Source organism: Schistocerca americana, chromosome 10, assembly GCF_021461395.2.
Source record: "Schistocerca americana isolate TAMUIC-IGC-003095 chromosome 10, iqSchAmer2.1, whole genome shotgun sequence".
NCBI classification, from domain to species: Eukaryota; Metazoa; Arthropoda; class Insecta; order Orthoptera; family Acrididae; genus Schistocerca; species Schistocerca americana.
This window is the reverse complement of record NC_060128.1, coordinates 91258661-91283870: the sequence shown is the minus strand read 5'-3', so window position 1 is coordinate 91283870 and position 25210 is coordinate 91258661. Positions and strand designations below refer to the sequence as shown.

The following is a 25210-nucleotide window of genomic DNA, read 5'->3' as shown; positions in this document are numbered from 1 at the left end:
TTCCCATTGCATGCAAATGTCACACGATGGTGGAATGATCACAGAGCATCACATCTGCAGTTCTCAAGTACACTGATGTGGATAACTGTGGATTAATGTGTTTAAAAGATCTTCATCGAACCCTAAAGGTCTTCCTTAATGTGGAGAGTTACCAATGTCAAAACAATCTCCTTAAAAAGAGAAAACATTTTCTTGCTGTGCTCTGTCCAATGGCATTATCCTCATACACAGCATAAGATGATTCTGGCTGCCTCCGCTACTGTCACTCTTCTACTGTACTCAAACAGAAGAATATGTCGGAAATGTTCCAATTTCTCCTCTCGGCACTCCATTTTCTAGCATCTACAGCTCCACTCATTATCTCCAAATGACAATACGTAAATTCAAATAGCAATAATGAACCACAAATAAAAAATGACAATCGACAAATAAATCGGCAGTGACCGGAATACCAACAGACGATGACAGACTAAAGGCCGAAATACTAAATGTCTTTTTCCAAAGCTGTTTCACAGAGGAAGACTGCACTGTAGTTCCCTCTCTAGATTGTCACACAGATGACAAAATGGTAGATATCGAAATAGACGACAGAAGGATAGAGAAACAATTAAAATCGCTCAAAAGAGGAAAGGCCGCTGGACCTGATGGAATACCAGTTCAATTTTACACAGAATATGCGAAGGAACTTGTCCCCCTTCTTGCAGCGGTGTACCGTAGATCTCTAGAAGAGTGTAGAGTTCCAAAAGATTGGAAAAGGGCACAGGTCATCCCTGTTTTCAAGAAGGGACGTCTAACAGGTGTGCAGAGCTGTAGACCTATATCTCTAACGTCTATCAGTTGTAGAATTTTGGAATACGTATTATGTTCCAGTATAATGACTTTTCTGGAGACTAGAAATTTACTCTGTAGGAATCAGCATTGGTTTCGAAAAAGACGATCGTGTGAAACCCAGCTCGTGCTATTCGTCCACGAGACTCAGAGGGCCATAGACACGGGTTCCCAGGTAGGTGCCGTGTTTCTTGACTGCCGCAAGACGTTCGATACAGTTCCCCACAGTCGTTTAATGAACAAAGTAAGAGCATCTGGACTACCAGACCAATAGGGTGATTGGATTGAAGAGTTCCTAGATAACAGAACGCAGCAAGTCATTCTCAATGGAGAGCAGTCTTCCGAAGTAAGAGTGATTTCAGGTGTGCCGCAGGGGAGTGTCATAGGACCGTTGCTATTCACAATATACATAAATGACCTGGTGGATGACATCGGAAGTTCACTGAGGCTTTTTGCGGATGATGCTGTGGTATATCGAGAGGCTGTAACAATGGAAAATTGTACTGAAATGCAGGAGGATCTGCAGCGAATTGACGCACGGTGCAGGGAATGGCAATTGAATCTCAATGCAGACAAGTGAAATGTGCTGCGAATACATAGAAAGAAAGATCCCTAATCATTTAGCTACAATATAGAAGGTCAGCAACTGGAAGCAGTTAATTCTATAAATTATCTGGGAGTACACATTAGGAGTGATTTAAAATGGAATGATCATATAAAGTTGATCGTCGGTAAAGCAGATGCCAGACTGAGATTCATTGGAAGAATCCAAAGGAAATGCAATCCGAAAACAAAGGAAGTAGGTTACAGTACGCTTGTTCGCCCACTGCTTGAATACTGCTCAGCAGTGTGGGATCCGTACCAGATAAGGTTGATAGGAGGGAGAGAGAGAGAGAGAGAGAGAGAGAGAGAGAGAGAGAGAGAAGATCCAATGAAGAGCAGTCATTACAGGATCAATTAGTAATCACGAAAGCTTTACGGAGATGATAGATAAACTCCAGTGGAAGACTATGCAGGAGAGATGCTCAGTAGCTCGGTACGGGCTTTTGTTGAAGTTTCGAGAACACACCTTCACCGAGGAGTCAAGCAGTATTTGCTCCCTCCTACGTATACCTCGCGAAGAGACCATGAGGATAAAATCAGAGAGATTAGAGCCCATACAGAGGCATACCGCCAATCCTTCTTTCCACGAACAATACAAGGCTGGAATAGGAGGGAGAACCAATAGAGGTACTCAAGGTACCCTCCGCCACACACCGTCAGGTGGCTTGCGGAGTATGGATGTAGATGTAGAACATGCAAAACAAAAATGCTATAAACTTATGGACCAGCCTATTAACAACAACAACAATAATAATGATAATTTTGTGTAGGTCAACAGGTTGGTGTAAGTCTTTTAACTGTACGCCATGTCAGTGACGTAGCTCCCTAACCTACCGAGCAATTCTACAGTGGAAAAATAGAGCCACAGTTTAATGCGGAATCTGAAACCTGTGTTTGTTGTTCCTGGTGAATCTTAACAGAAATTTTCCACACTTCAACTGGGATTTGATGCTGCGACCTTTCACTTTCTAGGCCAACACATTAATACCTTATTACCATCCCTAACCACAAAATTATGCTACTATATGTTAGACATCAGTAATGGTGCGAGTCCATGCTCCAGCTTTGAGCAAAATCAGTTGGTGACGATTTAGTGTTTGCATTGACCAGCTCGTAATACTAATGCTTCAGACATACAAGTGGGTACTCAAAAGAAACTGAACAAATTTTTGGGGGGAGGGGGGGGGGCAGAGCTTTTGTAGTACCACATTTTGCCATTAGGAGTGCGCGGAGAGAATATTCCAGACAGAATCGGTAACCAAAATGCTGTCACTGAAGAAAGTCTGGACTAGTTTTGACCGGGTTTGTAGTGGCAACTGTTTTGTGTGATTGTCATTTTTGCAGTGGCTGATTTTTGTGCACAGTGTGCAATTGTAAAATTCTGCCCCCCCCCCCCCCCCCAACCACGCCCCCTCCAGAAAAAGTTGAACAGAAGAAACTCTTGACATGTTAAAAACAGCATACAAGGACAATGCTATGGGGGAAACTCAAGTGTCTGAGTGGTTTTTCCATTTCAAAAATGGAAAACTTCAATTGATGACAAACCTTGTTGTGCTCGTCCTTCCACGGCCCAATTGCACGAAAATGTTGAAAACATTCGTGCAGTCATCAATGACGATCGACAACGAACCACTGAAGAAACTGACAATCTGTCAGGAGTGTCTTGAAGTATCAGTGTTGGAAACTGTGACAGAAGATTTGAGAATGAAAAGGGTCACTGTCATATTTGTGCCACAACCACTGACTGCTCAAGTTGAGTGGAAGCATGCTGTGCTTTGAAACAAGAGTCCTGCAATGATCCAAACTTCCCCCCCCCCCCCCCCCCCCAAAAAAAAAAAAAAATTATCACAGGTGACAAAACTTTGTGCTGTGCTTTGGATCCTGCATCAAAGCAACAATCAAACCAGTGGAAAACTTCAAGTTTGGATCACCCCAAGAAAGCTAGTTAGATGAAATCAAATATTAACACAATGCCAATTTCTCTTTTCAGTGTGAGAAGAGTCGTCCATTCAGAGTTTGTTTTGCAGGGTCAGACAGTTAACCAAGATTTCCACTTGGTAGTTTTTAAGAGATGTGCAGCATGACCCAATTTGTTGCAGTCTAGTGACAAGTTTTTCCATCATGATAACGCCCCTGCTCTGTACAATTCGTGGCCAAAAATGGTATGACCCATTCCTCACTCTCCACACTCATCCCACCTTGCCCCCATGACTTTTTTTTTTGTTCCTTAGAATGAAGAAAGACATGAAAGAGAAGTCTTTTTCTGGTGGAGCTGCCAACCATTGCAAACGATAAATTTAAACAATGTTCTGAAAAATGGAATAAAAGATTAGACCAGTGTGTCTGTGGGGACCACTTTGAAAGGGATTGAAGGCTTGAGCTTAAAATATGAATAAATACATTAAAACATAATAGTGTTTGGTTTCTTTTGGGTATCTCCTTATAAATAATATTTTCTTGCTTTTGTGAAGTGTGCATTCAATACTTACTGTGTATATGCAATGCCTGACCAATCTGTGGTGCAGCCTGTAAATAGCTCATTTCGCTAGGTATAGTATGTAAAATTATTATTTTGTACCTTCCCGTATTTAAACTGTTTCTGACGTATACAGACACTTTACTGGAAATGAGAAAATAATGTCAAAATGAAAATCTTTGTGAACAAGACATATCTCAAAAAGCATTCAATAGCGCATTGTAACACTTTGAAATACTGTTTGTTACGTGATACGATTACCCCGCAGTATAAGAGATCTTCCACACGAACTTTTAAGTAGCATAGACATGTGACCGAGTGTTGGGCATTCTTTAATGGGCAGTGTCAAGAGATTAACCAGTAAGTAGCCAATGCATATATAGGCAGTGGAAATGGAACTAAGAAAACAAAACTTTTGGAAGCTAATCGAACTAGGAAGATGTCAAGGAACGTTCCATATTTAGCATTTGCAGACGACTTAGTGATTCTAACAAACAAAGAGAGAGAGAAAAAAAAGAAAAGAAAAGAACCAGCAGTAAAACAAATCGAGACCCTCAAACAATGTGCCAAGAAGGGTGGCCTGCAAATCTCCTTTGAGAAGACTGAATTCATCTGTTCCAAGTTAGATATTCCGAAACTTAAAACAAATTGTAGTGAAATCAACAGAGTCAAACATTTTAAATTATTGAACCAACAGAACTTGAAAAAAAATAGCACAAAAAACAGGTTGCTCAAAATCAAGAAAGCATCCAGAGTTGTTCAAAATTTGTGTAACAAAAAATGCCTGTCAAAAGGCACTAAAATCAGACACTACAACATCGTAATCAAACCAACAGTCACATATGGAAGTGGAAGACATATGCTGAATCAAAAACTAGATTTACGAGAACTAGATTTACAAGAAAGTAGATGACAAGATTATTAGAAGAATCTTGGGACACAATATGGATACAGACTGCACCCCTCTGACACAGCAGAAAAAGTATCAAACATCAAAACTGACATCAGAAAGAGATGAATGAAATTCTATGGACACCTAGACAGATTACCTGGAAACAGACTAACTAAATGTCTGTTGGACTACATGGCATGACTTAAAGCACCAATACCCTAAAGCACCAATACCCTAGATAACTGAAGTCAAGAAGGATTTGACAAAAGCAAAAACTGACACATCAGACAAGGATGCATTCAGAAACAAAACTGACAAATGGAAGTTTACTCCAGAGAAAGAACCAAAACCATACAAACCAAAGTGGGCCTAAGAAAGAAATGAGGTCTTCAGGAAGAAAATGCAGAAATATTGGGAAAATAAGAAGAACCTCTAAGAAAGATTGAAAATCACCTGCTTATCATTCTCCAATGGGGACACTCGCTAACAACAATAACAACAACAACAATAATAATAATGGCTTTTGCTGTTTACTATTATGCAGGACAAAGGACTGGATTTCAGCCTGGAGCAAAATAATTCTCACTGAAACACACAAAGTTCACTGGTGTCACTGTATTCTGATATCGAGTATGTATGTAGTTTATAAGCTGGGCTGGCCCTAACTTAACTATAGCGGCACACTGACATATTGTTGTAATGCAGGAAATGCCGCGTATGCCTCCAGTTTCATCAGTAAGTGAATACATATATTTCAGAGTATTACTATGTTCTGTTGACCACTCACCACACTCACACAGTTGCCTTGAACATTTTCTAGAACTGTTACATAACAGTTAAAATTTTAAAACATTTTTTCTGAAATTTTTTGTTTTTTATATGTATTGCTGCATGTAAACGTCATCTCCCGTCTCTTACTAATTCAGTATGACACCTCAAGATGGGCGTGTAAGAGCCTGCAACCGGTCATGTAATAACAAAAAGAACTTTACAACTGTGGCAGTATTTTCAACCTCCGGTATAATGCACAGTTGCAGATGTTTCTCCAACAGTATTGTTTGTAGCACAATGCCATACAGGGCAACTGGAACATATTACCAATTTCTGAATTTACGCAAGAGACTCTGTCTGACATCAGCCGCTATTAATTTTAATAAAATGTGTCTAGCATATAATGTGATCCCCAATTTTATCAGAAGACTTCAATAGAGTTCGAGTCTCGGTTGGGCACACAGTTTTAATCTGCCAGGAAGTTTCATATCAGCGCACACTCCGCTGCAGAGTGAAAATCTCATTCTGGAATAGAATTATTGCTAGTTCACCATGTTACATTCAGCAGCTCATGAAAACTGCTATTATTAAAGAAATTAGGCGTTTAAATTAAAATAAAAGATGTCTTAAATAAGAAAGCCTATGTAACACAGATTAAATTTTCGAAGGAACTGACCCATTTCACTTTTGACAATGCATACGCGCATATTATGTATCTCATTGATTGTCTGAAGGATAATATTACTAGTTCTCATGCCAGGAAGCTGGAAAGATTGGGTTTGAGGCCTGACTCAGCTTTAGAAGCAGCTTTCCACATTCTTTGAGGATCATGATTTTTTTTTTTTTTTTTTGTCGGTGAGAATCACAAAGTCATCTGCAATGGCTTCAAAAAGTTTTGTTTTTTAGTTCCATTTCCCATTCTTTCATTACTTTGTCTAAAACTATTTTGAATAATAGCAGTGAGATCCCATCTCCTTGTCATACTCCTGTTTTAACTATGAATGGTTCTGAAATTTCATCTATGAATTTAATTTTTGAGTCATTTTCTGTCGCTGTTTGTTTGATCAGATTTGTAGTTTTTGTGTCCAATCCGCATTCTTTTAGAATATGCCATAGACATTGTCTATCAATAGAATCTTATGCTTTTTTGAAATGAATGAATGAGGAGACTACTGGTTTTGACACGAATGCTTTAATTTTTAAAATAATTTTAGGGTAGAGATCTGTTCTGGGCACAATTTAGTAAGTCAAAAGCCTACTAGGTAAACTGAAATTGTATGTTCTAGTTGTTCTTATGCCCTCTTTAGGAGACACGTGTATAAAATTTTGTAAGTGACCAGCAGAAGTGAAATGCCTCCGTAGTTGTTTATATCCAACCCCTCTCCCTTTTTGTGCAATGGATGAATTAGTGCACATTTCCATTCCTCTGGAATATTTTCTGTCTGCCTAATTTCTTGGCTGATTTGAGTGCTCTCTTTTAAGGAACTGGAGCAAGGTTCTTCAATAGCTCAGCAACAACTCCATCTTCTTCTGGTAAACCTTCCGGGATGTAAGGTCGTGGTCCATGAAACTTTTCAGCTCCTAACGTTTCGTCCAGAGCTGCGCTGGACATCTTCAGAGGGGTGTTTCTCCTCTGGTGAGTCCTGCCGACTGACGGGTCGGATTTTGAGAGCGACTTATATATCGTAGAAAGTGGGCGTGACCAGAGTTACACGTGATATGTCATCCGGTCGTGAAAGCCTTCATACTATGAACTCCATCTTCTCCCAGCGACTTTTTGAACTTCTCAATGTACCTATATATTTTTTCTTGAGTTGGCTGCAGTGAAGTTTTTTTGTGTGTTGTGGTTGTAATATGGGGAATCTCCTACTTGGTTGTGAGAAATTTAGAAGTTGAGAGAAACATTTGGCTACTTCTTGACAACTTTATTTGTTAGTTAATGTAAATTTTCCAATTTGCTTCCAAAGCGAGGTTTCGTGGAGTGTATTCTCTGATTTGATTTGCAAACATTTTGGAAAAGTCATGTGTTCTGTGGTTCCTAAAATCTTCTTCAGTTGAGTTTAGCTGTTCATTAACATATTTTCTTTTAGTCTATGTATTTTAACTATTTGTTTTCTGACTTCAAAAAAATTCTGTTGTGTGGTTTCTGATTTCGCACAATTGTAGTTTAAGAAGGTTCATTGTCTCTCTTCTAATGTGTTATCACAATTTGAATTCCGAAACTTCCTGGCAGATTAAAACTGTGTGCCCGACCGAGACTCGAACTCGGGACCTTTGCCTTTCGCGGGCATGTGCTCTACCATCTGAGCTACCGAAGCACGACTCATGCCCCGTCCTCACAGCTTTACTTCTGCCAGTATCTCGTCCCCTACCTTCCAAACTTTACAGAAGCTCTCCCGCGAACCTTGCAGAGGGATGGTAGAGCACTTGCCCACGAAAGGCAAAGGTCCCGAGTTCGAGTCTCGGTCGGCAACACAGTTTTAATCTGCCCGGAAGTTTAATATCAGCGCACACTCCACTGCAGAGTGAAAATCTCATTCTGGAATTTGAATTCCACCATTGGTATTTGAATTTTTTCTTTAATGGGATCATTCTCTTACTCTCCATATAATTTTCACTTGGAAATCTCTCCAGCTGTTTGTAGGTTGATTTGTCTATACTTCTGTAATTTTTGATTCTTGGATTTCAAATCAAATTTGGGAATTAGTGGTGTTTTCTTTTGGATTTTCATTTTTAGTGTGAATTTAATTGTGACTGGTGGTATTATTATTACTATTATTATTATAGCATTTAAAGTATATATTAAAATAATTTTTTATCTTTTGTGTGTTCTATGTTGTGGGATTATGAGGGTGTGGCTGACATGCATTTATGCTGACAAGTGCGTACAACTCTGATCACACCCCCTCCTCCTCCATCATTTCTCTGTCTATCCTCCTTCCCGTTTTCTATATCCATCTCCTCCTTCCTTCTCTGTCCATCCCTTCCTCCACCCCCCCCCCCCCCTCCTCCTCTGACTTTATTTATTGATATTCTAAAGGGAACCTTGACTGGGAATAGAAGTCAAAATGAATTGGTAAATTGGCTGGAATCATTAGTGCATGGGGTATGAGAGAGACCTTACCAGCTACTGGATCTGTAGGGATAGTGGCTTTAATGACAGTATTTTACATGGTTTTAATCTACAAATGGACTCTGAAGCACACTCGTGGGAGAAATACAGCAATTCAAGGTTTATTCTACACACTTCCAACAATTCAAGGTTTATTCTACACACTTCCAACTACTGGCCTTGTGAGTTATTAATTGTCATTGTGAATGCAAGGCTAACCAGAAACTGGACATTCTCAAATTGGAGTGGCAAGTCGGTTGTAATCAGTTGTATTCTTGGAATAAGAACATCCTTATAAAGTTAGTCATAAACTCAACTATCCTGTTTTCTGTTAAAATCTACAGTGAAAAGGAAAATGAAACCGCACATTTTCACAGCACAGCTTAGCATGTTCTTTCTCGCAACTGGTTTAACAGAAAGTGTTCATATATGACATGTCTATATTTCCAATGATTTAGAGTGCACTGTCAATCAGTTAATAGGTCAAGAAAGGATTCAGCCAAGAAAATCTTTCCTTGAATTTGTGTGAACTAAAACAAAAGAATTTCAGTAAGATCATGAATTTACGGACATGAAAAAAATCAGAATTCACTATTTTGACAATAATTTGTTTGTGGTTTTAGTGTGTTCATCGCAACTCTCAGTGATGAACGATATTTTTTGTCTTTTCACTTGGAGAGGAAGCAAGTAGCACAGACTGTTTCCAACACTGTAGGATACCCGTGGGAAAAATGCAGCAATTCGACATTTATTCCACAGACCTCCTATGACTGGCCTTGCAATTTATTAATTGTAGACATTCCATTTCAATTTTGACATACATATCAACGGACAAACTTGACTAGAAGAAGGGATCGGTTGGTAGGACATGTTCTGAGGCATCGAGGGATCGCCAATTTAGTACTGGAGGGCAGCGTGGAGGGTAAAAATCGTAGAGGGAGACCAAGAGATGAATACACTAAGCAGATTCAGAAAGATGTAGGTTGCAGTAGGTACTGGGAAATGAAGAAGCTTGCACAGGATAGAGTAGCATGGAGAGCTGCATCAAACCAATCTCAGGACTGAAGACCACAACAACAACATCAACGGACAACTGATGAAACAATTGTGATAGTACTCGTTTCAATGAATCATCAAATGGTATGTATAAAAATTCATACAGCTGATCTTTTTGTTTGTTTCTTGACCTGTAAGTGAGTAATGAACTTTTGTTAGTAATCAAGTTGAAACATGGTTACCAACATTGCTATGTACTGATTAGTGGAGTAATCATCGCACCGGTTAACACACGTTTAGCTGTCTGTTTTGTCGACATTCTGAATTATTTTGTGTGTAAGCTCCAACTGAGTGAGTCAAACTTAACCACTGTTCGGGAGTCATAATGGATCGTGCTTCAGAAATACTTATTTGATTTGCCTGTAAACACTATCTACGCTCTTCCTCAGTCTCGCCGACTCAAGACAATTGTGTAACTGGCCTGTGTTGTGCTTAGACCAACCAATATTTTGATGCCTCACTGGTGACATTTTTCTTCCAAAGTAATAAATCACAAACTGAAATCAACTGAATGTTTGCAACATAGAAATTTACCGTAAACTAATATCAATTCAATCTTTGCAACACACCAAAGATATGATCACAACCGATAATGCACTGAAATATCGCTTTCATTTGTATTATTTTTTGCAGAATATCAATATTCAATGCAGAATTTGTTGTTATGAAAACAAGTGCCAGCAGAACTGTCAAACTGAATCTCGTATTCCTTCTGTTATGAAAACATGTGACAGCAGAACTGTCAAACAAACTGTCACATCACATTTCTCTTATTGAGATTTTCATACAAAAATGCCATCCAAATTTCCAATTTTTCTGGTGAAATTTTCCAAAAATTTTCTTTCATATTAACCTTGTCCTCACAATTACAAACACAACAACAAAAATCAGCCAAATCAGTCAGGCCATTCCCAAGTGATTACCTTTCATATATGTGACAACTGATTTTTATTTATATAGATTTATGTTTTGCGTACATATTTCGGAGGGGCTAATTGTATGCAATTTCTGTGTCTGCCAGTATGATGCATAACAATGTAACAATGATAGTCCAGGCCACAATTCCTGATAACAGTTAACAGGGAACAACAGTTAACTTATAAGAGGGAAAAATGAATAAAAAATATCACGGCATCATAGTATGCTGACACAGAAGTGGTGGAAACAACTCATGATATTTTTGTCTGAGGCAGAAAAGCATGATATTATCGTAGCCAGTCCCTCATTATGTGAAATGCAGGTGAAAGCCCTTTTCTGCGAAAGTTTCATACTAAAATTATACAGTACATTTAAATTACTAAATGAAGTGTGTCACAACGTACTCTTCACACATGAGTTGCTAAGTTCCTCATACTGTTGTTGCTCTTTTGATGCCAATAATTTGAGCAGTAGTAGGTAGAAGGGCATGGGGCTGAAGGTATAATATTACTGACATAAATGGAAAAAAATAATGTGCCCAGAATGAAGCCCTGTGGAAGAGATTTTGAAAACTTCCTGACGACAGACTTTGTCTATGCAAACACTCGATAGCAGCAGCTGTTAGATGTCCCCTATGTTTTTTGGAGGTTGCCAAATGGGGTGGCATGCGTGACTCAACAATACGGGTGGGCATACCATCAGTGCAATGACATTGTAAGGGTATCTGTGTATAGACCAGACAAACGTGTAGTTGCTCAAGAGGGACAGCAGTCTTTCCCATAGTTGCAGGGACAAAAGTCTGGATGATTGACTGGCCTGGGATTGTAACTTTAGCCAAACATGACCTTGCCATGCTGGTACTGCAAATGACAAAGCATGGGAAACTACAACCATTATTTTTTTCCAAGGGTATGTGGCTGTACCATACAATTAAATAATGATGTCATCCTCTTGGGTAAAATATTCTGGAGGTGAAATAAGTCTTCACTCCAGTCTCCAGATGTGAATTACTCAGTAGGATGTCGTCAGCAGGAAAAACCAAATTGGCGTTCGATGAGTCGGAGAGTGGACTGTAACAACCTTTAATTGAGTAAGTAGGTTAGACAATGAAAAGGAAATGGTTAGGGTGAAGTTGGATAAAGTGGGTATTAGTACAGGAGCAGGGGAATAGAGGGTTATAAATCAAAAATCGAGAGGAATACGTCAAATGATAAATAAGAAAATAGGAATGCAGGGAAGTTACTATCAACAGCACAACCAGTGAATCATCGCATCCAAGATGCACACACAGCCAAAATATGCCACAGTAATACAAGTTTATATGCTTACTAACTCCGCAGATGAAGAGACTGAAACACTGTACAATGAGATAAAAGAAATAATTTTGATAGTTAAGGGAGATGAAAATTTATTTGTAACGGGGAACAAATTTGATAGTAGCAGAAATGGATTGGCTGCCATCCTTTATTGTGAAGGATTGAGATAAAGTAAGGCAGGGGGAAGCCATCTGATAGAATCTTGCACAGAGCATAATTTAATCATTGCAAGAAGTTGGTTTTATAATCATGAGAGGACGTTGTAGATGTAATAGACATATGGAAACACCGGAAGGAGGACTAGATTTTTAACTGCAAATATTTCCATGGGCAAATGTGAACTGTAAACATAATTTATTGGTTGTGAACCGCCGATTAAAACTGAAGAAACTGCAGAAATCTAGAAGAGTAAGGAGATGTGGCCTGGATATATTTAAAGAGATACAGGTTGTTGAGTGTTTCAAAGAGAGCAGCTGGCAACAACTGAAAGCAGCAGAGGAACAATGATGCTAAAGGACAAGGCTTAGACGAAATACTTGGATCCTTCTATAGATGTAAATGATCCAGCAGGCAGAGTGAGCAGCAACCAGCGGCTGTTTCCTGATGTTGGTATGGTGTACAGGAATGTGTCATCGTTGAGTGGCTGTAGGAGTACACAAGATGACTTGGACAAATTTCAACAATTTTCCACATATCGCATTTTAACAATGAATACTTCATACCACGCTATGATCCTGTCTCACTATGGACAGCTTTCTTTGTTGTATCAAACAATGAAAATTCCAGGCTGGAATAATTAGATAACACACATTCATGCAAATGCAACTCTCATACACATGACCATGTCTCTGACAACTGTCTCTGGACAGCAGCTGTGTGTGTGTGTGTGTGTGTGTGTGTGTGTGTGTGTGTGTGTGTGTGTGTGTGGGGGCGCGCGTGTGTGTCGTCTAATTCAGAGGAAGGCTTTCTGGCTGAATGCTTACTTGTTTAGCAGTCTTTTTGTTGTGCCTGTCTGCGACTCAACATTTCCTCTATATGGTGAGTAACAAGCTTTTCATAATATTGTCACTGTTCCTCCAGTGTATACAGAATGTATCAAAAAGAATCATCCAATTTTAAAAAGAAATCATAACTATTCCGTTATTTGAGATATGTGTGTGAACAATGTACTGTTGGAAAGAGCAAACTCTTGAGTTTTATATGGTTTCCGCTAGGTAGCAGCAGTATGCGCCCACTTCAGCTCTTGTAAAAATGGTGTCGGGATAACAGAAAGCATTTTGTGTTCTACATTTTGTGCAGTACGGGTCAGTAATAACTGCTCAGCGTGACTTTTGTACTAGGCATGGTATGGATCCTCCTACAGCGCAGAACATTTAGACAACGGCATGAACAATTCCGAGAAACAAGTTGTTTATGTAAAGACAACTCGCTGAACCGCCCCAGTGTGTCGGGCACAGACGGTGAATGCATCTGCCATGTAAATGGAAAGATAGACCGTAATAATATAAGAATATGGGGTACGGAACAACCACATGAAGTTGTACAACGTGAGAGGGACTCTTCAAAATTTAATGTGTTTTGTGGGAAAAGGTATACGGTCCATTTTTCTTTGCAGTGAACACTGTTACAGGAAGCACATTTCCCAATATGCTTGAGAACTTTCATTTCCCACAGTTGGAGACTGATGCAAACGACTTAATTTACCAACAGATGGGGCACCGCCACACTGGCACCTGGAAGTGCGGGAATTTTTAAATCAAAGCATTACTGAATGATGGATCAGTCACACTGCACCATATGATTCAGCCTTGCATTACTGGCCTCCAAGGTCACCAGACCTGATTGTATGTGATTATTTCTTGTAGAGATTTACAAGCGACTCTGTTTATGTGACACCATTACCAACAACAATAAATCAATAGAGACATCACATAACAGGAGCTGAGAAAGCTGTACCTCAAGACATGCTCACTGCAGAGTGGGAAAAATTTGAATACTGCATTGACTTATGCCATGCACCTCAAGGGGGGCGTATTGAACACCTATGAAAAGGTATGAGAAAAAAAATTGAGTTTCCCATTCATCAAAAAACAGAATTTATTGTATATGTTTATTAGTTTCAGAAATATAGATGTGCCAAACTGGATGACTCTTTTTAATACACCCCGTATAACATCTTCATATGTGAAAGCATAAATATGAGTTTCTGTCTTGCTTACTAGGCAAATACTAAACACCGTTGGGGGAGGTTGATCAATAGGCAACACTAAAGTATTACAGATATTACACAAAATGTTACATTGTACTATATAAATAGGGGCATCTGTAAAACTATAACTCAAACAGTCAGATTATATTTTGTTTATTTGGGATTTATTAATTTTTTAAGGATAGATAACATTTATGTGTTTATTCACTGTTGAAGGTGGTTGCAGTTAAGGTCATAAGTAGTATTCATTTAGTACGCAGACACCTTACACCAGTAGGCATTTGCTCAGCCCCACTGCAGCCATCCAAAGCCTGGAGCTGGAAGTACTGTACAGTGGAGTGGGTAAAAGATTTGTGTTCATAACATTGGTTAACGAACAAGTGGTAGTGCTTTGTTCACTGCATCAACTTGTAAGGTTTCTAAACTGTAGCTGATGCCACAGATCACTCTGCACATTTAATACTTTAATGTTATGTTTTAGAAATGTAGCTTAATTTAATGAAAGGAATGAGTGACTTGTTAAACAGCAGCATATGACTATTTAATTATTAATATTGCCATTATAGGTTACTTTATTTTGATTGGAAAGCTGATACTGTTAAAAACGAAGTACAGGGTGAGCACAAAGTCTTACCCTGATTATAACAATTTATTATAGAATAACCGTTTGACATAATAATTTACATTCTGGAGAGCAGGGTGGCCAGGGTGTTGGACCGTTCCTTCCAATTCACCAATCTGGACATTACTCCCCTCTCCAGACATTACGCCACCTTGACTTTTTTTTTTCTGGGGCTAAATCATGGACAGAGTCTTCGTCACACCAGTTGCTGACGTCGACGGACTAAAGGCTAGGATACAAGCTGCTGTGGGTACTGTGACAGAACACGTTACGAAACACCTGGCAGGAACTGGAATACTGCCTCAACATTCTCTAAGCTGCCAAGGGAGCACATGTTGAGGTTTACTGATGTAAGTGGTCTTACAAAAAACTAGTAACAATAAACCTATGTAACGGCATCAAATGTAACTTATTATGTCAAACGGTTATTCTGTTATAGATTTTTATAATCAGGGCAAGACTTTGTGCTCATCCCATATATTTGCATGAGCTCTACATCATTGGTGTTACTTCATAATAGCCCCTCCCCCCCCCCCCCCCCCCCCTGAACTGTCTTCAGACAGAGACTGTTCATCATCAGTTGCTAGGAACTCTTGCATAACTTCGTATGCGATTAACTTTATGGTGACTGAGCATCAGCATTCAAATTGTCTCATTTCACTGTCATACTGAACAATTGGTCATGCTGTCCCGCTTCGCTGAAATGCATATAGTCACGGATAGTTGCGTAGGGGTAAAGACACGTATGAAGAAACAATGAGAGCAGCAAGGGTTTTAAATAGAGAACAGGAGACAGACGCACAAAGAGGAATTTACGGGAGTCAGATCCCTTTGCTCCTCATCATGTCAAAGATCAACAACAGAAGGAATAACTCTAGGCTTGTACTGACGTAGTGCAAGCAGTTAAGGGTTAATGGTACAACAGCAATAACGAGTAAAGACCCGATTCTTTTGTTAAATATTTGCCTTTGAACATGTAACTGAGAAAAAGTTTAGGAAAGGCTCAAAACTATGCTTAAAGTTTATTGGAAGTCGCTAAGAGCTCACATTATGAAACACTGGATGAAATTAAACTGGGTAATTTGCACTTAATTTTAAGCAAAAGCTATTTTTTTCTGACATCTCAATGTTTATGTTATCATATCTTCAGAACTACATCTCATACAGTGATATAATTTTGCAGCACATTACCTGACGCATGTAGTTACTTTACGCAAAGAGTGTTGCAAACAGAGTTAATAGCAAAGAAATAATAAATTGAAACTACATGCTTGACACTAAAATTTGACTGTACGAACATCAGAAACGTAGTAAGTGATAAAGTTGTTTCCTTTCATCATTTTAAATGTATATGGGAGGGGGAGGGGGGGCGGTGGGAAGGCATGAAGGGGCACGGGAGGTCATCAGCGAGAAAAAGTTTCGTACAGGTTTAAAATTAAGTGTAAACTTTGTTCGAAGTTGCTAAGTGCCCTCACTTCCAAATACTGAATAAGGGAAGTCCGTGTATTTACATGCCATCCATTACACTGCCTAAAGCCAAACACACAGTCTGTAACACTAATACTTGTCTTATTGCGTTAGTCTTTTATCTTAAGATTATGTCTCTAAACAACTAGATTATGACAGAATTTTAAGATTTTAAATTTGGTCAATAATAATGCGAAATGTTGAAAATCTAATTTTTGTTGCCCCTACTCCGGCAACTGGTACTGGGTTCTAGGATAGTAGTCTTCCTCACATTTTGTATGTAATGGGTATCTTTACACAGATGAGGATAAAATATGCAGAATTTACAATTACAAACAACCAGAACCAATAAGATATTGCGTAATATGAAAAGACTGAATGCATGTGAAGTTTAGTCACTCTATGATATCCTAGATAATCATACGAGCAGGGATAATAGCACTTACTTTCTTCCAACCACAGCACACTTTATGCATATGGCCTTCAGGGTGTTCCTCTTGGCATTCAGGAAGTACCTCAAATCATCCATATCGAGAACTGAGAATCCGAAGTCAACCTCGCTTAGTTGTGGGCATCCATCACCCAAAGGTCGCAACACGGGCGTGCTTTCAGCAAAGTGTACTTCCAGATTCAGCACACGGAGATGCTGCAGTTGTGACACCGCCTCCGAAAATTTCTCAGACTTCAGCAATTCATTGGATATCCTCAGCTTTTGTATTTTGGAGCACTTCTCAACCAAGTTCTTCAACACCTGCAACCAAACAGCAATTTCCCTAGTATACACATACACACCTTCAAACAAAGGACTGGGAAACCTTGAGAGGAAAGAAGCATCATTACAAGGTGTTTAAACAATTGTTTTTTGTCAGTTCTGAAGCACATAATCAAATTTCAGCACTAGTTGCACAGCAGCATAACAGATGGACCACACTCCAACAAAAGAAAGTTAGTTAATATTAATCTCTATGGCACCACCTCTTCAGGGTTCCAGAGACAGCTATTGTATTCACCTACATCCATTTGCACTTCACAGTTGAAAGCTCTCAAACAGCACTGCCTGATGTCAGGGATTTCCTTAGGCTGACTTGACTTAAGGAGCGTCTTAGTAATAAAGAAAAATAGTATTAAAAATTAAATATGTATTTTTTCACACATACCAATGTTTATGACCTCACATCTCTCGAACAGTGTGTTGACAATGATGTATTTGTGTAGGTACATTCAGTGGCATACGTGGATACTGCCTGCGAAATTCATTGCGAACAGAGTTAGTAGGACAGAAGTAAGAAATTTAAACATTATGCATGATGTGGCAGTTTTTCACACATCTCATTATTTATGACATCATATCTCCTTAACTGTGACAGGTTGGTGGTTCTTATCCCCACAGCGATTGTTGGCCGACAGTAAGAAATACGCGTTTCAACATTGGTTGAAATCAGTTCAATGACTTAGGAGATGTGGAACATACACACATACATATGCCAATTTTTATAATATGTAAGGATGGATGGATTTTTTAAAAACTGTCAGTGGAGTGAGGAAGAGAGATGGAGAAAGAATGACTGACAGACAGTGCGTATCTGGCTATACATAGCTTTCAGTTGCACACCATGAAGAATTTTGTACAATGGCTGGAAGTGAGAGCGAGGCCGTTACAGCCAAACTTGGTGGAAAAGACAGACAGAGTGCCAGTCTCATGCCTCGTACAAAATTGAACTTAACAGAAACAAATTCTTGTGTTGTTCCTGTGAAAAGAGCCTTCCTACAGCAGCAATTGGGTTGGCAACCTGGAAGGAGCTAGTGCAGCAGATTTACGGAAGCCGAAGAGCAAAGGAAGGCTGTCAGTTAGAAGATGAGATCACTTTTAGATGGACAGTGTTGAAGATGAGTTGTGCCATGCAACTATCACTATGAAAGATGAGTTTCTCATTTCTTCCAGTAAATTGGCACACCACTGAGGTGACTGTTGCTGTAGCAAACAATATTGCAGTATTACAGGGAAACTCTCCATGTGGAGTGAAACAATGGTGCAATCGTTGCTCTGATTTCTCTCTCACTCATTAGATCTTTGTGTGTGTTACTCGTTATACCTTGTGCATTAATGGGGATTAAGGATATATGCAGATTTTACCAGGACTCCTGGATTTATAAATTGTTTCCCAACTGAGCCAATATACACCACTGACCATTAAAATTGCTACACCAAGAAGAAATGCAGATGATAAACAAGGTATTCATTGGACAAATATATTATACTAGAACTGACATGTGATTACATTTTCACGCAATTTGGCTGCATAGATCCTGAGAAATCAGTGCCCAGAACAACCACCTCTGGCTGTAATAAGGGCCTTGATATGCCTGGGCATTGAGTCAAACACAACTTGGATGGCGTGTACAGGTACAGCTGCCCACGCAGCTTCAACACGATACCACAGTTCATCAAGAGTTGTGACTGGCGTATTGTGCGAGCCAGTTACTCAGCCACCATTGACCAGACGTTTTCAATTGGTGAGAGATCTGGAGAATGTGCTGGCCAGGGCAGCAGTCGAACATTTTCTGTATCCAGAAAGGTCCGTACTGGACCTGCAACATGCGGTCGTGCATTATCCTGCTGAAAAGTAGGGTTTCGCAGGGATCGAATGAAGGGTAGAGCCATGGGTCGTAACACATCTGAAATGTAACGTCCACTGTTCAAAGTGGCGTCACTGCGAACAAGAGGTGACTGAGACGAGTAGCCAATGGCACCCCATACCATCATGCTGGGTGATATGCCAGTATGGCGATGACGAATACACGCTTCCAATGTGCGTTCACCGCATTGTCACCAAACACGGATACGACCATCATGATGCTGTAAACAGAACCTGGATTCATCCAAAAAAATGACGTTTTGCCATTTGTGCACCCAGGTTCGTCGTCGAGTACACCATCGCAGGCGCTCCTGTCTGTGATGCAGCGTCAAGGGCAACCGCAGCCGCAGTCTCCGAGCTGATAGTCCGTGCTGCTGCACACGTCGTCGAACTGTTCGTGCAGTTGGTTGTTGTCTTGCAAACGTCCCCATCTGTTGACCCAGGGATCAAACATGGCTGCACGATCTGCTACAGCCATGCGGATAAGATGCCTGTCATCTCAACTGCTAGTGATACGAGGCCATTGGGATCCAGCATGGTGTTCCATATTACCCTCCCGAACCCACCAATTCCATATTCTGGTAAGAGTCATTGGTTCTCGACCATCGCGAGTAGCAATTTCGCGATACGATAATACAATAAACTGCAATCGCGATAGGCTACAATCCGACGTTTATCAAAATCGTAAACGTGATAGTACGCATTTCTCCTCCTTACACATGGCATCACAACAATGTTTCACCAGGCAACACTGGTCAACTGCTGTTTGTGTATGAGAAATCGGTTGTAAACGTTCCTCATGTCAGCACATTGTAGGTGTCGCCAACCTTGTGTGAATGTCTGAAAAGCTAATCATTTGCATATGACAGCATCTTCTTCCTGTCGGTTAAATTTCGCGTCTGTAGCACGACATCTTCGTGGTGTAGCAATTTTAATGGCCAGTACTGTAACAATCAGTCACATTAATGTGACCACCTGTGTAAACCCTGCATAGCCAGCTTTTGCAGCATGGGCCACTGCAAGACATGCAGGAAGAGCATCACTGAGGTTCTGGAAGGTACCAACAAGGATGTGGAACCGTAGCGATTCCAGTATTGTTGCCAGCCGTGTTCACTTTCTCGCTCAAGGATCCATTTTAAACAGCCCGACTGAGGTGGTCCCACAATTTCTCGAATCGGTCTAAACCCAGCAGTTTGGTGATCTGTGGAGTACAGCAGACCGATCATGGTGATCATCAAACCACACACATACACAGCGAGCTGTGTGAGACATTGCATTGTCCTGCCAGCTGAGGAGAAACAAACTACATGTAGGGGTGAACATAGTCTGTGACGGTATATCCATACTTGTGTGATCCACTGTGTCTTCCAGAATGATGTCACCCAGAGAATGTCACAAAAAAGTTCCCCAGACCGTTACCCTCCCTCCTCCACATTGGGCCCCTTTCGATTGCCGCAAGACCGTACAACGATGGTGATCTGTCCGACAGAGCATGAAACATCATTCATCTGGTAAGTCCACCTATTGCCACTCAGTGACTTCCAGTTGCGGTATCGACATGCAGATTCCACCCCTCACTGCTGACGAACGGCAGTCAGGATGCGTGCATCAACAAGGCACCTGCAGCAAAAGCCCATACACAGAAACTTTCACTGAATGGTCATTGAGGAGACATTGTGGGTAGCCCGCCCTTGATTCATCTGGGGGTCAGTTGCTCAACAGTTACGCATCTATTCGCATACACACATCTCCACAGCCGTCATTCACCCCTGCCATCCAAGACCTGTGGTGCACCACAGATGCCTCTGCACTGGTTTCCAATAGTGCCATTTTGGCAAGCTTCCGTCCTTGGTCCAAAAGTTAATGACCATGCCCTTTGGGACATCACATAAATGCCCCACACTAGCTGCACTAGCTCCTTCCAGGTTGCTAACCCAATTGGTACCATAGGTAGGCTCCCCTAACAGAAACAAATTCTTGCAATGTTTCTGTGAAGTTCAATTTTGTATGAGGCATGTGACTGACAATATATCTGTCTTTTCCACATCATGACAAAAACTGAACTGTTTTCATTTCCTCCCGACACGCTTTATAGACCCTCCACTGCTAATGCTGCCACGTGTTGTCTGTGAGAGGTTATTGCACACTGATGTTGAACACAGGTGGAGGTCACATTAATGTCACTGGACTGTGTAATTTCTTTTGTATGCCGAGCCAAAATATTAGACAGTGTTGCTAACTCCGCTGTCCCCTCAGCCATCTTGCAGCTCGAATTTTATCTCCAGCCGCAATATTGCTGTTACGCCCTGTAAGTATTCTGCTTCGGTAGCTGCACAGAAGATTCTTAAGCAAATTTGCTGGGTTGGGAATTTTCTCCGCTAGGGGACTGGGTGTTACGCTGTTGATGCAGTTGTGTCAACGTAAGTGACATTTCACCAGGACTGACTGAATGGGCATGTCCTGAAAGCAAACAATAAAGAAAAAGCCCTTCAAGTACGGTCAAATCTAAGATTTTTGTTCTAGAGCAGGAGCGAGCAGGAATCCTGCACGTGTGCGGTGCACTTGCACATGTGCAGTTAACAGATGTTCTGAGTGCACACAGGGGCAAGCTGGCCACCCACTTCTCTCCCCTCCCCACCATACCGTCTCTCTGCTCCTTCCTCTGTAATGCATTTTGTTTCCTAGCTTGCTTTATTGAATGAAGGAATAAGGTTAGTAGAAGTGCTTGAAAGAAATCATGGTTTGAAAGAGTACCTATTACCTACGATATGTTTTATTTAATTATCACAGGTGGAGTTTATAATATGTTTAATATCTGGAACAAAATTTCTACATACAGACGAACGCAAACAGTTACGTAAATTTTCATCAGTGATGTTTGGTCTTAACTGAGACTTATTAATTCAGCAAATGGTTTTCCAGCTCACGCTATATTAAGCGCGATCTTATAACTTGCACATACCGCTGGGCTATTATTGTTGTCGTCCTGAAAAATTGAAAACAGTGCTCCATAAAATGTTAAATCAGTTGGTTGAGAGACATGACAAAAGGAAGTCGCAGATCTCTCGTGACCACAGCAACTACGACAGATTCATCTAGTATTGTCAGATCGCTCTTCTTAAGCTCGGTCAGTTTCCCCATCCGCTCAGAATCCGACAATAAATTGTACTCGTACTTGTGAAATTTATTATAACGGCATTCAATACGAAACTTCCGCTGACCAGCGAGAATACTGCCGCACATTAAACATTTCGAATTTTCACGTTTTAGCACAAAGAAAAAATTATGCTCCCATTACTTTTTTAAAAGATAGCAAATCTCCACTTCTCCATTTCCTTGTTTCACTCTGCATTTTCCGGTTCTCGAAATAAAACGTTCACTACGTAGTGCTCGCTTCGCATGAACGTCCGTAGCTTAGCCTGGCACTACACTGCCGCAACCTGCCGGCTGTCGCCACTGCCCCGGTCGACGATTGCACGCGAGCTGCACACGTGCACCGCTGTGCGCTCATGAGCCACGTGCAACGTTTGCCCGCCCCTGTTCTAGAGCATCATCATTTTGAATAATGTGCACAAATCTCTTCCAGAGGAATCACTGAGTGAAATAATTTGGTTATTTTACCTAACCATACATGCACAGTCAATCAAAGTAATGAGCCGTGGACAATTAATCTCAGACAGAGACCAAGGCAGGGGTATACCCACAGCCTCTCTCTGCAGCTGACTTAATTTTAGACTGAAAATTATGATGCTAACAAATATCTGGTAAAAAAAAATTTATACTGTCTAACAAGGTTGTACAGGCCAGGAATGGTTGTATTACACAAGCTTTGGAATGCTTAGTTAGTCCTTATTACTAACCTACAGGTATTTAATAGTAAAAATTGTTAGCAAAAGAGGACATCCAGTATCAAGAGGTGAGATTTTAATCTAAAGGATGTAACACTTACTGAGTAGCTGAGCTCCTGGGTGACATGCAGGTGCAGCTCCAAGAGTTTGGGGCATCCGTTGTAGAGAGCACGAAAGACGCGGGACGTAGCACTGCGCTGCATGCTCACGTGACGCAGGTTCGGGACGTCGCTGAACGTCTGTATCGCCTCCTTGTCAGTTGTATCAGAACTACACAATAACATAGCTTCTATAAAGAAAATCTGTAAACGGCTGAAGCAACAACCGTAGGATGAAATCACCTTGTACAATCAATAAACAGCCAAGCAGCTGTAAAATGGAAGGATTATTAAAACCCGTTTACAACGGTTTTTCGGAAGCAAATAATGACAACCTAAACAGGTTAACAGTGGTACATTAAAAATATAGCCAAAAGGCATCGGTCAGATATAAAATTTCACCTCAATAATAATTAAGTCAGAGACTGCAAAGGACTTGGAAGAGCACTTGAACGGAATGGATAGTGTCTTGAAAGGAGAATATAAGATGAACATCAACAAAAGCAAAGCGAGGATAATGGAATGTAGTCGAAGTAAATTGGGCGATGCTGTGGGAATTAGATTAGGAAATGAGACGCTTAAAGTAGTAAAGGAGTTTTGCTATTTGGGGAGCAAAATAACTGACGATGGTCGAAGTAGAGAGGATATAAAATGTAGACTGGCAATGGCAAGGAAAGTGTCTCTGAAGAAGAGAAATTTGTTAATATCGAGTATAGATTTAAGTCTCAGGAAGTCGTTTCTGAAAGTATTCGTATGGAGTGTAGCCATGTATGGAAGTGAAATGTGGACAATAAATAGTTTCGACAAGAAGAGAATAGAAGCTTTCAAAATGTGGTGCTACAGAAGAATGCTGATGATTAGATGGCTAGACCACATAACTAATGAGGAGGTACTGAATAGGATTGGGGAGAAGAGAAATTTGTGGCACAACTTGACTAGAAGAAGGGATCGGTTGGTAGGACATGTACTGAGGCATCAAGGGATCACCAATTAAGTACTGGAGAGCAGCGTGGAGGGTAAAAATTGAAGGGGGAGACCAAGAGATGAATACACTAAGCAGATTCAGAAGGATGTAGGTTGCAGTAAGTACTGGGAGATGAAGAACCTTGCACAGGATAGAGTAGCATGGAGAGCTGCATCAAACCAGTCTCAGGACTGAATACCACAACAACAACAACAACAACAATTAAAGCATGCAGAATATGGAGGTTGTCATTTAGTGTTACCTCACCGCTGTACAGCTAGTGCACTAGTGTCGTGTGCGCAATACAATACTTGGGCCCAGGAAAAATTCTGGCAAGAGAGGGCACTAGTAGAATGTGCGATGAGGGTGCGTGACAGTGAATGAACATTATTATGCTAAACTTGCTGGCATAATAATGTTCATTCACTATTGTGCACGGTCTTCCTACATACTACTAGTGCCGTCTCTTGTCGGAAGCTCTCCTTAGCCCCCCCCCCCCCCCCCCCCCCACACACACACACACACACAAAAAGGTTTAAATAAAGCTTCCATTTAGCACTGATTGGCTGTTTATTAATTCTACAAGAACAATACCGCAGGCGCAAAAATGAGGGAATTGACACCAACATTAACTTTCAGAATGTGTGGTTACTTCAAATGAAAACGAGAAGTAAGAAAACAAGAAGTACGAACTATTAGGAAAGGTGTAGGAAACACATTCAATACTATCAACACAGATGAAATAAAAGGATACATCAATATTTAAGTTACAAATAAAATGGTAGCAAAAGGTCATTATTTGCAAACTCCAGATATTTACAGCGGGCAGCAAGTGACACTCTGAAGAACACAGATAATGGACAACAACAAAGATGAAATGTCAAACAAAGCAATGAGCTCAAATTATGCTAACCAGTCCTATTGTCATCCACTTCTTCCCTGGGTCTATACCCCATCATCGTCATCATTTTCACTTTCAGTCACCACATTTTGTAGCTACTTTTGATGACCACCTTATTCACTGTCTGACTGACAGAATACTGGAATGTTATACTGTGACTTTATTTATTTATTTCATCCATATCTCCACCTTATTATTCCATCCGTACCTCCAGCTTACCACTCAGGTTACTGCAGTTGAAGATACGGAAAATGGCAAGCTATATACTGCAAATGCTGATGGGCAAATATGAGAAATACTGAATGACTAACACCAAGAATGAATTTTCACTCTGCAACAGTGTGTGTACTGATTTTAAACTTCTTGGCAGGTTAAAACTGTGTGGCTGTCTGGGACTCTAACCTTAGATCTTAACATTCAAAAAATACAATATTATGCAGTACAAGAAAGGACAATGAACTAACATAAATCAAAGGATGTGAGGGATTCAAGG

General features: G+C 40.4%; 1 protein-coding gene across 1 annotated transcript in view; it reads right to left on the bottom strand.

Moving 5' to 3' along the window:
* Positions 1 to 25210, bottom strand: part of LOC124552666 (F-box/LRR-repeat protein 7-like) — a 101162-nt gene that overhangs the window by 37119 nt on the left and 38833 nt on the right. The window contains exons 3-4 of the mRNA XM_047126990.1: positions 22856 to 23024; positions 16717 to 17021 (exon numbers count right to left, since the gene is read on the bottom strand). Of these exons, the coding sequence (XP_046982946.1) occupies positions 16717 to 17021; positions 22856 to 23024 (474 nt within the window). The remainder of the gene's footprint in view (positions 1 to 16716; positions 17022 to 22855; positions 23025 to 25210) is intronic.